We start from the raw sequence: 17,630 nt of genomic DNA, 5'->3' as shown, positions 1-17,630 counted from the left end.
ATCTGATTACTGACTTCATCATGCTAATTTAATCTATAACATTCTTACTTTAAACATATTTTATTCGAAAATGAAATGGATTGGGCACAAGTTATCCAACTTAGGGAACGCCCTTTCCCAGAAGTTACATATGTCATATTTACAATATAAAAAACATTGACAACAGGGTTTTGTGGAAGGAATTTACAAGGTATTTAAAGAGGATGTGTATAGTATATACAAGAATAAACCTACAAAAATCTTTCAGTGAGCTTAAATATATCTATGTACATGTTCAAATAATAATTCATTTTCATATAGTGATAGTGTAACATGACCAAATAAATCTAGATTAATGGGTATGCGACAGTATTTACATTTGCAAACAAATCTTTACGTTGAGTTGTGTACAAAGAACATTCTAAAAGATAATGCCATGAATTTTCACAAGAACAACCACAAGTACAAGAAGCATAACATTCTTACATCTGATAACTTGTCAAACTGTTAATAGTGATTGATGCACCCCATCATGCTATTATTTACGCTGTTAGCAATTCTATGAATTCACTTGACATCTTATTTTCTCACCATATCTATCACTGGAGGAAATATGATCTTTGGTCATATAATGTGACTTGCTTGATTGCATGTCATTATTCCCCAGCTTCATGGATTGATGCTTGTGATGTCAATCACTTGATTGTCTTGTCCACTTGATCATAACAGACCATCATGATAAGATGGAATACTGCCTGTATCCTATAGCCGCCATTATCATGGTAAGATGTACTTTGAAATGTTATGAACATCTGAATCTTATTAAAATATTATTATTATTATTATCCTCACATAAATGATTGTGACAACCATCAAGATTAAGGGGTAGGTTTTTTCATGTAATTCCCCAATTCACTTAAGATTGCATAAAGGAATCTACAGTTTGATACAACCTAGATCAAAATTTTGATGCTGCAGTTTGGGAGGGTTAATTCTGGCAATATCTTTGCACAACTCAACACTAAAGTACTGTCGGAAATAGAAAAACTGCTTTTAGGCTGTTATTCTGTATCCCTAAAATTTACACAACTTCAAGTAGCATATGTTGAAATAACCCACATCGGCCTAACTGGGCGTTCAGTGGGATGTGTAATAGGATATCTAGAAATGCATGTTTACTCGTAAAATCGGGCAAAACTTAGAAAAAATACGAATAACTGCTGAAAACAATAGATCAGACTATAGATGGCAATAAGGTCGCTCAGCCAGGTATGAAATGGACCGTCGACTCACCTGGCATACATGCAGCTGCAAGGTACAAGGGGTCATCTCAAAGATATTTTATGCTTTTTTCATGTGTATTGAATATGTCTCATCTATTGATTATCATCTTACGTGTCTTTCATAATGTTTATATTGAGATATGTAAAACAATATGATCCCAATAGAAAAGCTTAAATCAACTATCGTATTAAATGTCTCAAAATACATAGGTGGCAAGACAGGACTGGATATTATTTGTTAATTGTTAAGACATGCCGTTTACTTCCCCCAGTTTAATTTCCCTAAAGGATTATCTTATCTTAGCTGATATCTCTATTCCCCAGTACCCAACCCCAACCACCGTCTGTGACACTCATCCTGGTTTTGCTTTTGAGGCGACCCTCCTACCTGTTTCTTTTTATGGTGATAGTGAGGCTTCATGGTAGCTACATCCTTAATAGTTTCAGTATTAAAGTTAGTATTTTTTACGTCAGCTATCATTTATAACGAAGCTAAGTGTAGTTTCAAAATAGGCATTTAAGAAGTGTCCTTTGAAATACAGTATCATCGCACACTAATTTGCATAAAGCCATGGTCTGTTCTAAATATGTCGCTTTGGACTTAGAAAAAAAACTGCATTTATCATTTCTGCACTAATCTCTCCTCAGTAAAGTCCAATTTTTTACGTTTCCTATCTCCCTACCACTGAGACTGTAGTTAGGCCGAACTTAGTTTAACATATATTTCACACTTTCACATATTAACTTCATAAATTGTAGATATAAATGTGAACAAAACAGTTTGGTTCTATTTCCGACAATACTTTAGTCAACACCTGTAATTAGCAGTGTTACCTGTAGCACAGAAGACAACCTGGCCAGCTGCGACTTGAGCAGATGGAGTTCATCTAGCAGCTGACAGTAGGCTGACATGTTCATCATCACCATCTCCTGGCCGTTCACCATGGAGACGGTTACATCCTGGGGCAGCGTCACGCCCGACAACACAAAGCTGTCCTCAGACTCACTCATGCTGTGCCTGGAAAACACACAAACAAATCAATGACTGTTTCCTATAGAACAAGCAGAACAGTTGAATGAGCCACAACCAACACTGTCCATTCCGGGACAAAAGAATCTGATTGACACAGGGTTTAATGGATTTTTCTTACCATTTTCATCTGCATTTACTTCTGTATATGATGAGTCAGATTGTTGAGTGAGTGAGTGAGTGAGTTTTAGTGAGTGAGTGAGTGAGTGAGTGAGTTAAAATTTATAGCCACGTCAGCAATATTGTGACTAGAACAAATTATACATTCATGATATATAAAGTAAGATCACTATCACATGTCGATGAAGGACAGTGTACTTCCTAAGGACGGGACAGCCGTAATAATTCGGTGCTCCTTGTTGCGCGTAGCAAGAGTTGTATGATCCCCAGGGAGTTGAAATTGATAATAAGATATGCCGTTGAGATTGACATCCAATGATGGAGGGAAAGATACCAGCGCCTTGAGCATGCACTAGTGCATGGATATGTGCTCTATATAAATATCCAATAATAATAATAATAATAATAATAATAATGACAGTAAAACAAATAGAATATCAGAGATATAGATGTAAACCTAGCACGTAAATCTGAAACTATTTTATTATTGGAGACAATAAAATACAGCCAATTATATAAAATCGCAAAAAAATGAAGAAAGATCACTATACTAGGGACCACTTACAGTGCTTTTGCTACCTGCATGGACCCCAGCTGGACTTACATTGTCCTTTCAGATGATGGCAAATATGACACATTGCGCCAAAGATAAAACAAACACACATTCTATGTTTAAAAACGTGGTAGAAATAAATACACTTTTACTATGGGGTCATATGTACCCTCTCTGGGATGAGTCCAATTAGATGCAACATAATTATACATCCACTATACATACTTGTTCAAAATCAATCTATTGAATGTAACAAGCATTTGAATATTTGATTCCACCATAACATGCTTCAGATAAATAGAGTGGTCATCAAGTCAGTTGTTACGTATTGTATCAGATCTTGTTGTGTAAATGTTACATTCATGCATGATTCTGTAAATCATGCTCATGACTCACAAACATGTCGTCAGTCATGATGACATGATCCTTCAGACAAGTTATTCATTTACTGTGGCCTTGTTGAGATCAGTTCAACTTTACATGCATGATTACATGTGACCTGATATTGTGCATGCAATCAAGAGGTACATGTGATATGATTATCTCGACACTTGGTCAGATAACCAGGTTGTCAACAACAGAAACATAAGTTATCTCAATTTCAGCTTATCACTTCTCAGTTAATTCTAGTGGGACAACATGTCATACCAACACAGGGGTTAGTTCAGTACACAAAAACGGTGAAATAGTCAACTGACCATGTCAATGACCAGGGTCATGCAAACCTTATGTCCCACTCATTGGCTAATTTGTACAAAATTCCAATAAACACTTCAATTACGGTAAACACAAAAGCTTTGAATGTTATGATCATAATAATAACACAATAAATAAGACTCAATTTTTCCTTCAATATCAGTTAGTCTTTCATGGCAACACAAATCAAATGTCATTCTCTCAAATGAACTTCAACAGAATGAATAGCATAATGTTCATTGGCGGATCCAGAAGGGAGGTTCAGGGGGTTCGAAACACACACCACCCCCAACCCCGAAATTAACTTAAGACCACATTGAAGATTTTTTTTATGTTGGCAGAGCCAACCCTTTAAAAATTCCTGGATCCGCCCATGATATTCCCATCAAAAGTAGGTTACTGTGACATAAGTTTCTTAAACATTGTCATTACTTGTCCCTCTTGTGTATATAAAAACATGTGCATCTGTTTTCAGAACAGCAGCAGGCTAAAAAGCAGTTAAGTGCAATAGGCAAATACCACATCAGATAGACCGCCTCCGTGGTGTAGTGGTTGGAGCGTCCGCCCGTAGAGCGGAAGGTTGCGGTTTGATCCCTGACCGCGTCATACCAAAAGACATTAAAATATGGTACTTTTTGGTCCCTGCCTGGGCTCAGCATTAATGCGTACAACAAGGACTGGTCGGAGTCAGTATAATGTGTCTGAGTGGGGTATTCATGCTTCACTGTGGCATTGTATCTCAGTCAGGGCTAACACTATAAAACCAGCTTAAGTCTGGGCTAGTACAAGTAGCCGCACATACACATACACATACACACGCATGCACGTCGTCATATGAGCGAAATATTCTCAAGCACGACGTAAAACCCACTTTCACCTCACCACATCAGATACTTCTTTGTGAGGCATTTAGAGGATGGGTCGCTAAGGAAGAACTGACTGACTGAGTTTGGTTTTACGCCGCTTTTAGCAATATTCCAGCAACATCACAGCGGGGGACACCAGAAATGGGCTTTACACATTGTACCCATGTGGGGATTCGAACCCGGGTCTTCGGCATGACAAGCCAAAGCTTTAACCGCTAGGTTACCCCACCGCCCCACGCTAAGGAAGGACAACAATGTGTTGATGGACAACTTTATAACAAAGGGAGTGGAGTTTCGGTGTAGGTTCAGACTTAAATAACATTGAATGGCCAAAAGCATTCTGACATATATACTTAGCCTTTACACACTTAAATCATCTCTATTTATAGGCAGCAACTTAACCATCAGGATTGTCCTCCCACCAGCAAATCCTGATCAACAATAAAGGACTCCCACATGTTTGAAGCACCCTGAAAATTCTGTAAAGCCACTGAAAACAGCTGAATGTTGGGCTGTCACATAACCGAATATCAATTTGCATTGATATATAGCTGGTGTGATGACTCACGCACAGTGTTATTATAATGTGTGACATATATGGCCAGTGTCTAGCATTACCTTCGTGCAAACACAAGCAACATGGTGCTGAGGGAAACAGCCGGCCCATGGAGTATATACCAAGCCTTACTGCTCTTTACCCATCAATCATTGCCTCATACAATGTTTCGGTGAACGGGTCGGGGCCTGTTTAGATGCCTTCATAAAGATTCTGATAATGGGAATTGATCGTGACACTTCAAACTGATCCATTTTGTCAGAAAGTCAATGTATCGACAAGAAAGCGGTGACATTAACATGCCCTTTCACGCATGGTACTGACTGAATGTCATCAGACATGATGGGTAGGGTTGTCTGTAACTGTATATTGTAGGTTGACAAATTTATACCATATTGATTGTAACCATTAACAACTTTACTTAATAAGTAAAATCAACACAAAATTGATCAAGTTTGTATATGGTAGAACACAGAGCTCCAGATAAGATTTAGCTCATGTGGGTACTGTACCCACTGTATTTTTTTGGAGTGGGTATTATAAATGTTGAATGGGTTTTTCATTTTCCGTTTCCCACTGCTTTCAAATATGTGCGTATTTCAGTCATTTTACTCACATAAGTATTATGTCATTGGGTAAGTTTACTAAGCAGGTATGTTCTGCCTCATGTCATACCTAATCAAAACCAACTTAAATATAATGGAAATGATTTCATTAAAAATCACTCATCCTATACTGACAGTACAACACTTGTCCTATAGTACTAACAGTACAACTTGATAGCAATCGATGTCTTTTTACTCACCTAAGTATTATGTCATTGAGTAAGTTTACTAAGCAGGTATGTTCTGCCTCATGTCATACCTAATCAAAACCAACTTAAATATAATGGAAATGATTTCATTAAAAATCACTCATCCTATACTGACAGTACAACACTTGTCCTATAGTACTAACAGTACAACTTGATAGCAATCGATGTCTTTTTCATTACGCAAGTGATTTTTATAAATATATTCCTTACGCATTTGTTTTAAACTTTTTGCGTATCTAACATCTTAAATGCGTAATTGGTACTCAACAATTATTTTTCAATGCGTAATTGGAAATTTTCTATGCATATTGTACCCGTATACGCAGCTTATCTGGGCCTCTGGTAGAACATATGATCAGACTCATTTTAAAATTTAAAATTTGTCTGGTTCCATACATCAAACATCTTGAAGCAGGTGAAAAGAATCATCCATCACCTTCTTTCTTAGACGCTAAAATTTGCAATGTTTATCTTCACAAACTGGGTAACTTGCAGGACAGCAGGAGGCCTCAGACGCTGAAGCCCAAAATATAGTTTTAGGCTTTGATAGAGAGGTTACTGCTGTTTGATGAGGGGCAGGTATTATTGTTGTGTGGGCCATGTAGACATGCTGAATATTGGGGTGTTAGCAAGGGACTAAACACTAGAGGTATTTGGGATGTGTAAAATGTGGAGCTAAGAATAAGTGCAGAGAGAGATGTTATTATAGAGTATGGCAGCCTAATATACTGTGACTTAAGATCTGACAAACTCTCCATAGGAGATCACTGCAGGTGCACCTCAGCCAATCAGATAATCTGCAGGTAGGCTTCCAATTTCAAAGCATGAGGGAGTGAATCAGTCAGAGCTGATCCCTTAAGTTTAGCATCTCGAAAACACATGTGAATAGGCATTTGGGAGATAATAATTTAAAAAATAAAGGCGCTAGAACCTTAGCACCAAACTGTGTCTAAAGTGGTTGTGTTAACATTTCTGTTTTTGTGTTGGTAGGGCGTGGTGGTCAGAGAGGTGGCAATGAGATAGAGTATCATGTCTGATTGTTTTTTTCTATGTTTCCCATCTCAAGCTTGCCATGAATTCTCATTATGATAATAATAAGTTTTCTTATCTGAATTTTATCATCTGCTCTGAGAATTTATGCCCCAGTGTGATGAAAAAATACTCTTACTTTTCACGCTCATTTAAACAGATGAGCTTGTTCTTTCTTCATCTACATATATTCAAACATGTTCCTGAAGGAAAGGAACTCAATCTATATCATGTATGAATCTAAATTTTAAAACTGAATAAGATAAGTTACACAAAACCCTAGTAGATGGTCGCATCAGCTAACCTTTGAGCGACCTATGACCGTCCAATCAAACGTGAGACAGCCGAACAGATTTAACCAATCAGACAACAGCTACTATTTAGGGTTAGGCGGGACCTACAAACTGTTTTTGGGATTTTCTCTTCTCCGGTCGCTGACACTGATCACAAATGAAAATCCTCATAAAACACAGATATTTGACCTGCAGTATATACGCTTAGAGACATGGTTATTTCTGATGACATGGTTACTATCACTGTTGTGAATAATGGCGTCCTCCATGTGTATCACTCGGAAGCGATCGTACGGAAAATAGCATTTGGAATCGTTTGAGCACATACATTTCGAGGTGAAAGTTCACACGGTATGTGCGAATGTTAAATTTTCACGATTTGGTAAGCTGTGTTCTGATTGGTCATTTCAAAAGTTAGCTAATGCGACCTTCTAATCAGGTTTGTTAGACTCCGTATAGCAGTAATGCAACGAATAATACTGAGCCTAAGTTTGAGACTGACAAATAGTGAGAAAAACATTTTCTATATTTTTATCTATATTCATTTTTTGTACCCACTCACTCTCAAGGATTAAAGCTGGAGTACCTTCTGACTGACCAATCACTGCCACCTTCTGACAGACCAATCAACTATGTATATAATGGTCATAGTTCTAACTGAAAATCATGTTATTACATACAAGTCTTTTCAACTGTCACACATTTGACTTAAATGCAACACTATTTCACAGATCACAGGATCACTAAATATTGGTAGGCCCTTGATGACATGTGCAGGGATTTTCATGTTTAACACATGATTTCTTGTACAATATGATCATTTCATAGATGTACACAAAAACATATGCTGGTTGTCAGTTAAACTTTTTTATTACAGTAAATAATCAGAAACAGTTTGTTTAGTTAACCCAAATGTCTGTACAGATGTTTTTCAAAACCCATCAACCAGGGAGCCTCAAGTACACATATCTTAGATGTTATGCTATGTCAGCACAATTATAGCGCAAGATGTTTAGATATAACTCTCAACAGAAAATAACCAAAAAACATGTAAAGCAAAGATGTGTGAGACTAGGCCATACAGTAAGTATGCTAAATACTGGAAATATGTTTTTATATCAAGCATATTGTGTTTAAAGATTGTGTTTAATGTTGCTTAACATTAAATAATTTTGTTAGATTTTATTAAATCATGTTCCACATCAAATTACTTACTTTGGAATATTCAATAATAATGATTGCAGGAGATGAATAAAACCTTACCAAAAGATATAAATGAAACACAGCTGGATTGGTTAATTAAGGCATGTGAAAGTTATAAGCCATGACTACATAAGTGATACTTGAGATAACATAGGTTGATGTGTCTTCATGCGATCTGCATCCTCATCCCAGCTGGCTCCCCTCCCTGGTGAATCACTACCAGCATCTCCTGGGTATTTATAGACAGATGTTACCAAACTCAGTTGATGCTGACTCATGCAGGTTAACATTGACATTTTCTGATATGCTTCAAATATATTTGGTATGACAGCTGCATACATGTGGTAACTTGCAGTACATGTAAAGGGTAGAAATGTTTATTATTGAATAAAGTTGAATCTTGCCTATCAATTCAGAAAGTATTACTCTTAAATTGTCTTGACCATTGGTCATATGAGCTCTTTCCACAAAGTGATGTCAGTACCATGGCTGCCTTAAGTTTGTTTGTTTGTAGTTTAACACCGCAACAGGAAGTTTCAAGCAAAACGATGACGGTCTGTAAATAATTGAGTCTGAACCAGACATTTGAGTGATTAATGTCATGAGCACTGATCTATAAAAATTGGTTACAGTGACATGCATCAACCTCAGCAACTTGGCACTCGATCTTATTAGCTACCTTTTTGCTGAAGAATAGTTATATGGACCAACCCTGATCTTCAGTCTGTCTCACAGTCCCTGAACCACATCATTTCCCCTTCTGCCCAGCCCTTTCTGCAATGCTAAAGCCCTCTAACCAGGGTTCCATTTCAATTTAAAAGAAGTTAGTTGTTTCCATCAAAACAAGTCTTTGCCACTAATATGGCAATGTCCCCGTCGCTAAAGAAGAATGAAATATTTATAACATATTTACTACCGGTACTTTATATTTTTCGGTCACATACAAGATGCCTGAAATGACTGGTGCCTGCATAATCACCTAATGTAGGCTGTCGACATAATTGAAGACATTTTATGAGAGATAGCATTAACAAGATTTTGAAAAGTTGTCAAAATGTTTTGGTGACCTTGAAAATAAGGTCAAGGTCACCAAAATCAACTGGTGTCACCTGCGTAATCCCCTAATGTAGGTTGAAACCAAATTTGAAGACATTAGGTACAACCGTTCATGAGATGTGTTAACAAGAGTTTGAAAAGTGATCAAAATGTCATGGTGACCTTGAAAATAGGGCCAAGGTCACCAAAATCGGCTGGTGTCTGCGTACTCCCATAATGGAGGCTGTCATCAAATTTGAAGATATTGGGTACAACAGTTAATGAGATATCACGTTAACAAGAATTGGGATGTACGGATGCTGATGAATACATAGTCCCCCGTTTCGCGTTGCGGCAGGGGACAACAATTATATATATTCAGAGACAAACATCAGTCTATAGGTCATGGTGCCTTTATAGAACAGAAGTTACAGAAGTTGTCTTAACGCTAACATTGATTCGTGGAACAAGACCCTGGTGATGTTGCTAAGATGATCGGAATAATCATAATGACATAAGCATGCTTGATATTGATATATCATAAAGTGATACACTTACAGCAACCATGGAAACACAATTTCTACAATAACATCATACATGTACAATGAACAGGTAAAGACACTGATAACATGACCTCTGAAACATACACAACCATTATATATTACAAGACACTGATAGGCCTTGACTGTAACGATCCATGCCATATTTGCCCTAATATGCATGGAATGGTAATCAACAGATCGAGAATTCCAATCACACTCCAGCACAGTAAATGTAAGAAGTGCTCAGCTGCAGTAATCCCTGCTAAGTCTCCCTGTAGGAACATAATAGCTGACACAAGTACATGTCACTTTGGAGGACATGTATACATGTGACAATCGATACCATATACAGCAGCGTGTGATAGCGTCTTGATGGCCAGACCACATGCTCCAGAAACTGCAGAAGTTTATTTATTTTACAAACAGTTACACTAACAGCTAGTGTCTGAAATGAACATATTTTGCAGAAAAAATTTTTAAATTAAAACAGAATACAATAAAGAGAAGCCCAGAGACTTTCTTTATTTTCAGAAATTCTGATAATCTAACCTTGCCACACATTCTACACTTGCATGGGCTACATTGGGTATATTTGTTTTAGGGTCTCTATGAAAGACAAATCAAACAGCATTCTAACATAAATATCTTCAGGCTTTTTTGTCATCTTTTACACACCTGAACTGAGTACCTGAAGTATCAGTGATGTACAGGTGTAAACCACATTGGCATATACCTACACCCGGGACTGCACAATCACGTACACGTTATCACCTGAACAATCACATACACCTGAGCATAGGGTCAGTATCAGTGATGTACAGGTGTAAACCACATTGGCATATACCTACACCCGGGACTGCACAATCACATACACACTGTCACCTGAACAATCACATACACCTTAGCATAAGGTCAGTATCAGTGATGTAAAGGTGTAAACCACAGTGGACAGTGCACTCTCCACAATGTACAAACCAACACACAAGGTCATGAGATGATTCAATCTGCAACACTTAAAACTCGGGATCGATTCCCCGTGACATGGCAACAATGTGAGAAGCCCATTTCCAGAATACTGCTAAAGGCTGTTGTACAAAGGAACCTTAGCTCTACGAGAGTAATAAGCCTTTGTTATGGTATGGGAATTGTGATCACCTTCACGCTAAGATCGCACTGTACAACATCTACATCAAAATCATTATAAGTCATTCACTCACTCACTCACTCACTCAGGTTGCTTGAGATTGACAACACAAACCTCAGCAAAAAAACTGACAGCGGAATACATCCACGCCATGCACAACATACAACTACGTACACAAGGTCACTATGGCCTATTACTAATCAATAAAGGAATCCAACATGGCCCAGCTGGGACATATCTTTGGACAAATGGACCACTTCCTGGTTTAGATTAAGGTCTGAAATGGGATGTCCTTTCTTTCACGGCTTGATATCATGACCTGGCATTAAAGAGTTGAATTCTGTGGCTATAATACCAGGAAGAAATGAAAGCTGACATGTCTAAAAATCTGAAACTCTTCAAAGATCCGGTTTAATGACTGTTGTGGTTCCAATAACCATATGACTCTACTGTCATGTTATCTCAGTACTAAGTCATTACTGAGACACTCAATCTGTATTTCCACTTGTTGTGAAAAGTTGTTCAAAATACCATAAGGAGAATATTCCTCTTATCATCATGATTATGGATCATCATTTGAGAAACATCTTCACAAAAGAAAAACGATGTATTTTTTTAACTACACCAATGTTGCGTACCATTTGTACTAATTTATCTCAATCTGTTACCATGGCAACAGCTGTTAAACTCCACTCGGTCATCATTACTTCAGTGACATGTGTAAGTGGTGTAGGTGATGACAATGTCACAACACCTGAGGCAGTTTCAGCTAACAGGCTAGTTAACATGAATAGTGATGATATACAACATCAAAAAGCAGCCTCACACTTTACCAGGTTCAAGGATTATTTAAGCCACAAGGTAACTGAGTTGAATAGCTAAACTACACGTGAGCTGTTGCACCTTCAATGCGGAAGCATCCATGTTTGTGATCCCAGCATTCCATCAGTAAATAAAGAAATGATATACCTTTATGCAAAAAGAAATTTCTATATTGGGTCTTTCATTGTACTACATTTTTAACACATTTTCATGCATATTTATATCCCAGCAGTTTGCATAATTTATGAACGAATGCATCTTAAATGGATCACTGACTGCTGTTGGAAACTACCATGGCCAAGGTAGATGGAGTTTGTGGACATTTTACATTGTGGGACAGTACTTTGATTGCTTCAGTGCCTTTAGAACATGCATAAAACAATTTCTGAGAGTCATGTCAAACCTTTACTCAGAGTGTTAAAAAAGCATAACTGCCAGATTAGCGACAGTGTTTATCAAATCCTAGATAACAGTATAGATATGACTTAGTGACATGAACCTTGTCATTCTCTTACCTATAGTTATCTGTGGAGAGTCAAGTCACATCGTCACAACGTACACAGTCCACTCTCCTACCTATAGTTATCTGTGGAGAGTCAAGTCACATCGTCACAACGTACACAGTCCACTCTCCTACCTATAGTTATCTGTGGAGAGTCAAGTCACATCGTCAAACGTTACACAGTCCACTCTCCTACCTATAGTTATCTGTGGAGAGTCAAGTCACATCGTCACAACGTACACAGTCCACTCTCCTACCTATAGTTATCTGTGGAGAGTCAAGTCACATCGTCTACGCGTGCACAGTCCACTCTCCTACCTATAGTTATCTGTGGAGAGTCAAGTCACATCGTCACAACGTACACAGTCCACTCTCCTACCTATAGTTATCTGTGGAGAGTCAAGTCACATCGTCACAACGTACACAGTCCACTCTCCTACCTATAGTTATCTGTGGAGAGTCAAGTCACATCGTCACAACGTACACAGTCCACTCTCCTACCTATAGTTATCTGTGGAGAGTCAAGTCACATCGTCACAGCGTGCAGTCCACTCTCCTACCTATAGTTATCTGTGGAGAGTCAAGTCCACATCGTCACAAGCATTACACAGTCCATTCATGTATTTTGGTCAACTGTTTCAATTTGAATGAGAGTCAATTCACCGACAAACTTGTCATGAAATATTTTTACTGTCATTAGGAGCTCACCTACAGCATGAAACAGTATATTTATTATTCACCAGGATATTTATCCTTGAGAGCTGGCGATACGGTCACTTTGAAGAGTTAAGCTACACTGCCATACAGCTCACTGTTGAGTTGTAGTGAAGATATATAACACAAAGCAGTTTGTGAAGTCCACACATCAAATATTTAGGACAATTAGTGATTATTGCTGATTGAGTGTGTATGTTTACAAACAAGAGAAACGCCTGTTCACTGTGGTGTCGAAGGAACAGAAACCACTCTCATGGAATAAGGTGAACATAGCTGAGGGTAGACTGACGCTTTGTCCCTCAATATATATAATTTTGATAGTAACAAATAAACCCATTTACATTGAAAAAATGTCGAAGTGAGTTGGGAGATTCCGAAACCTCCCAACTGGGGAAATCTAGACTTGCTTCATTTATGACTTTAGCATTGCAGGGAGGGCTTGGCATTAGGGAAAATACTGTGGTTCAGGGACTGTGAGACAGAGTAAGCTGAGGGGTAATCAGCTATTATCTACAATGTTTCAGAATGGTTTACATTCTGTCTCTTCAACAGTTACAATCATACTCCTCAACATCATCCATCTGAAGAGATGCTGATTTATCACATAAATGTCGCTTTCTGATTGGCTGAGCACTCTTCTATTATTTTCAATGCACCCCGCTTACAAGCGAGTAACATTTCAATGTACCCTGCTGTCAATGGCAACTCATTTGGTACTTCGTGGTAGTAATTCTTTATCTTGAATAACATGAATCACATATGATGTACGGATATTACCGATGTTTTGCGAAAGCAAATCGATGGAAGGGAGATAACTCTAAGTCTGTTTTTCTTGTCAGTAAAATTTGGCGATGGCTGCAAAAAGATTTGAACCTGTGCTTCAAACAATTCAAAATTAACATTAAGGTGTTCAGTAAGATAAATATGTTGTTCACTGGTCCCTCAGGGCCCATGGGTTGATGTACCCTCCATGTTTGTTTATGTTCCACTAAGCCCTTCTGGCTCGGGAACATAAACAAACATGGAGGGTATCAACTCCATACCCTGACCAGTGAACAACTTATAATGTCAACTGTCCATCAGGTGATGAATGAGTATGTCTGTCTGTAATAGTGCTGACAGCTGGCAGTGGACATGATGGTCCCATACTGACATTGCTAATGGAAATCCAACTGCCCAGTTCCATGATTGAATTACACCCATGATGGCTGCTGACCACAAGAGTGACCTTAAAGTGTCAGGCCACGCCAGCTTCATTTCACTACATCATTGTTCAGACTTAGTGTTACGACATTGTACGCATAACATCTGACAAGCCATTACATTCTGAGACAGATTAACCAATTATAAGATTGGAGCCATTTGTCAGTGATGCTGGCAGTATAGTAAATGAGTGATAAATCTGTCTCACAGACCCTGGCCCCATTATTTTCCCTAGCCTAGCCATTTCTGCAATGCTAAAGCTCTTAATGAAGCAAGTCTAGATTCCCTCAAGTTCAGGATCCTCATCTCACTGGGACTCTTTTCTCACTTTTAAAGGAATTGTTTGTTTCTATCAAAAGTTTATATATATATATATATTAAGAGACTAAGTATTTGTCTAGTGAGTGATTTGATTACAATATCAATTTGATTTCAAAATACAGACAAACATAGATGACTGCATCATATGAGTCCTAGCACTGTTGACTTCCTGACTTTCCAAGATCGCTGTGAAGTCATCACAAACGCTTTGGCGTTGGTTCGAGTCATTTACGATTATTTGTTTTTGAGTTAGAGTGCAATTCATTGGTCAGGTTTTAACTCAAACAGACTGTATTAACAACTGAACAAAATGATTGTAGCAACTTAATCACAAAACAACTTAAGTTTGAACACAAACCTGATTACTATGTGACTTGGGGCCAAATATTGGCCTTGGAGCAGGTCTAAATAAATCTCTGTAATGATTATCGATTCATGTCAAACATCAGAAACATTTGAAAGAGCATTTAATTTTGTCGATTATTGATCAGCTTGATCCTTCGCACCAACACACTATTAAAAGGTTCATGAATTCCAAATCCGCACCCTCTCCCTAAATATTGGTGCAGAGCAGGTACGTCTCATAAAGCATGCAACGTTACAATCAATAATCTAAATCAAAAGGTACCTAAATAATTAACGTATACTTGCTATAGGGACCACTGATTGCGTAAACCAAGAAAGTGATTAATCCTCAACATGCTGACTGAGTTTTAATGTCTCCAAACTCACAGGTGAGTTTTGTTGCATCCAGACAGAAACTGTGTGATAGACAAGGACTGGACATGAAAACAAGGGCACAATAATTGTAAGTGTTAATAAGAACCCCCACCTATCCTATCTGTATCATTGTAGAAGTGAGTTGGGTTTTATGCCGCTTTTAGCAGTATTCCAGCAATATCACAGTGGGGGACACCAGAAATGGACTTCACACATTGTACCCATGTGGGGAATCAAACAGGGTCTTCGGCGTGATGAGCGAACGCTTTAACCACTAGGCTACCCCACTGCCCCGTGTCATTTTAGGAAAGCAAGTCAACGAACATAGATTCATTCAGTTTCAAAAGACTCTACAAATGTCACACGTGTTTGACAATATGAATGCTATGGCATTATGAATCAGGTCTAAGCTGGTTTGAGATTCACTGTTATATTTCAGCATATGCATGATAAGTAGTGTCAGTACAGACATCAATTAGTATCTCACTGCACAAGTTATACGTATAATGTAGAATGAAACATTGCTTAAAGGTCACATGCAACCAAAAAATCAAACATAATCAAAACACAATTATCACTTATTCATGACATATAATATACATTGCTGGTTATGAAAAAACATATAAACAAAATTATAAGCCCACTCGCAAATCAAAAGTGCAATATTGTGTACTTCGGTTTACTTCCCAGGAAACGAAGCAGCCGGGATACCGAACCCAGTCAGAGCGGGTGGGTGTGCACTCAAGTGTAACGGCTGGTTCATTTGCAAACGCCCTCACGGGTCATTGTGTGTGTATATATATAGAGATGTTGGGGTTTGTAAATACATGCTCATTTTTTGTGTATAACATTTTGCAATCAACAGACATCATAACATGTCATGTGTTCAAGTATCACACCTGCCTGTCTGTGTAATTACATAATGTGACAGAGACCGAACTTCGGGCCATAAATCAATGCATTTTGTTTATGGTGTATAGCCTGATTGGTGTTAAGTTCAAATTGCATGTGGTCAGTGATAGCAGCTGTGTATTGAATATTGTCATTAGCAGACATGCAGGCAGACACACAGGTGTCAATAAAACAAGACATTGAGTTTAGTCTGTGACAACGACATATCTATATCACAGTTGGAAATTCTGTCAACGCTAAATAATGGCATTGCTTTTAAGTATCGAACTGAGAAAGGGACTCAGTAAGAAGAACGTGTGGTGAAATAGACAAATGAAATTATATAAACAGTTAATTTACTGTCATAACATATAAAAAGCTCGCGCCTGTGAGATATCAACAAAACATTAGAAAAATAGCTCACACCAAAGCCTTCACCGAGTATTCACCAGACAATCGCTTCCAAGCTGCGCGAACCTACTTCACTGCGCACGTGTTATAAGCGCAGCCCAGCTGTTGAAACCCGTTTTCCCCAGAAAAGTCCGGGGAAAATTAGTGAAACGTTTGAACTCTGATTTCGCGCGTTTGTTTTCATCGCGTTATTTTTCAACTTTATAAGTTGAATTTGCATTTTTTGACGATTTGTTTTGGTAAGTCCATACCGAAAGGTATCAGAATCTGCAAAGTTGTGTTTTACGTTGCATGTGACCTTTAAGATAAATTAGAACTTGCTGCATATTGAAATAGACAACAAATATATATCACCTAGAACTGATCCACGTCCCAACGACATCTCACGCTGCATTCTTATCAATATCTTTTCGATGTTTGGTTCAAACACAACTAACATGAATAACAATGGCATACACAGTAATTGCAAATAGGGTGAGGTGAGGTGAAATTGGGTTTTACGTCGTGCTTGAGAATATTTCACTCATATGACAATGTGCATGCGTGTGTATGTGCAGCTGCTTGTACTAGCCCAGACTGAAGCTGGTTTTATAGTGCTAGCCCACTGAGATACCATGCCGCAGTGAAGCATGAATACCCTACTCAGACACATTATACTGACTCTGAGCCGACCAGTCCTTGTTGTACCCACCAATTCCGAGTGCCAGGCAGGGACCAACAAGTACCATATTTTAAGGTCTTTTGGTATGACGCGGTCGGGGATCGAACCCACGACCTTCCGCTCTCCGGGCCAACGCTCTAACCACTACACCACGGAGACGGTCAATTGCAAATAGGGACTGCCCTTAAGGGTGAAACAGTACACTCATATCATGGTACGGTACATATTGTGGTACAAGG

The 17,630-nt window shown here is 38.3% G+C and overlaps 1 protein-coding gene across 2 annotated transcripts in view; it reads right to left on the bottom strand.

Annotated features, from left to right (window-relative positions):
* Positions 1-1,995: 1,995 nt before the first annotated feature.
* LOC124269887 overlaps positions 1,996-17,630 on the bottom strand; it is a 40,386-nt gene continuing 24,751 nt past the window's right edge. Inside the window, exon 3 of one of the 2 annotated variants that reach the window (XM_046704933.1) lies at positions 1,996-2,280. In XM_046704933.1, coding sequence (XP_046560889.1) covers positions 2,067-2,280 — 214 coding nt within the window. In that variant the 3' untranslated portion in view covers positions 1,996-2,066. The remainder of the gene's footprint in view (positions 2,281-17,630) is intronic. The other variant, XM_046704932.1, reaches the window with a different exon arrangement.

This window comes from Haliotis rubra, unplaced genomic scaffold (genome assembly GCF_003918875.1).
Source record: "Haliotis rubra isolate DU_JTF1 unplaced genomic scaffold, ASM391887v1 Scf1485, whole genome shotgun sequence".
Lineage (NCBI taxonomy): Eukaryota > Metazoa > Mollusca > Gastropoda > Lepetellida > Haliotidae > Haliotis > Haliotis rubra.
The sequence above is the reverse complement of the archived record's forward strand: the minus strand, read 5'-3'. Positions and strand labels throughout refer to the sequence as shown.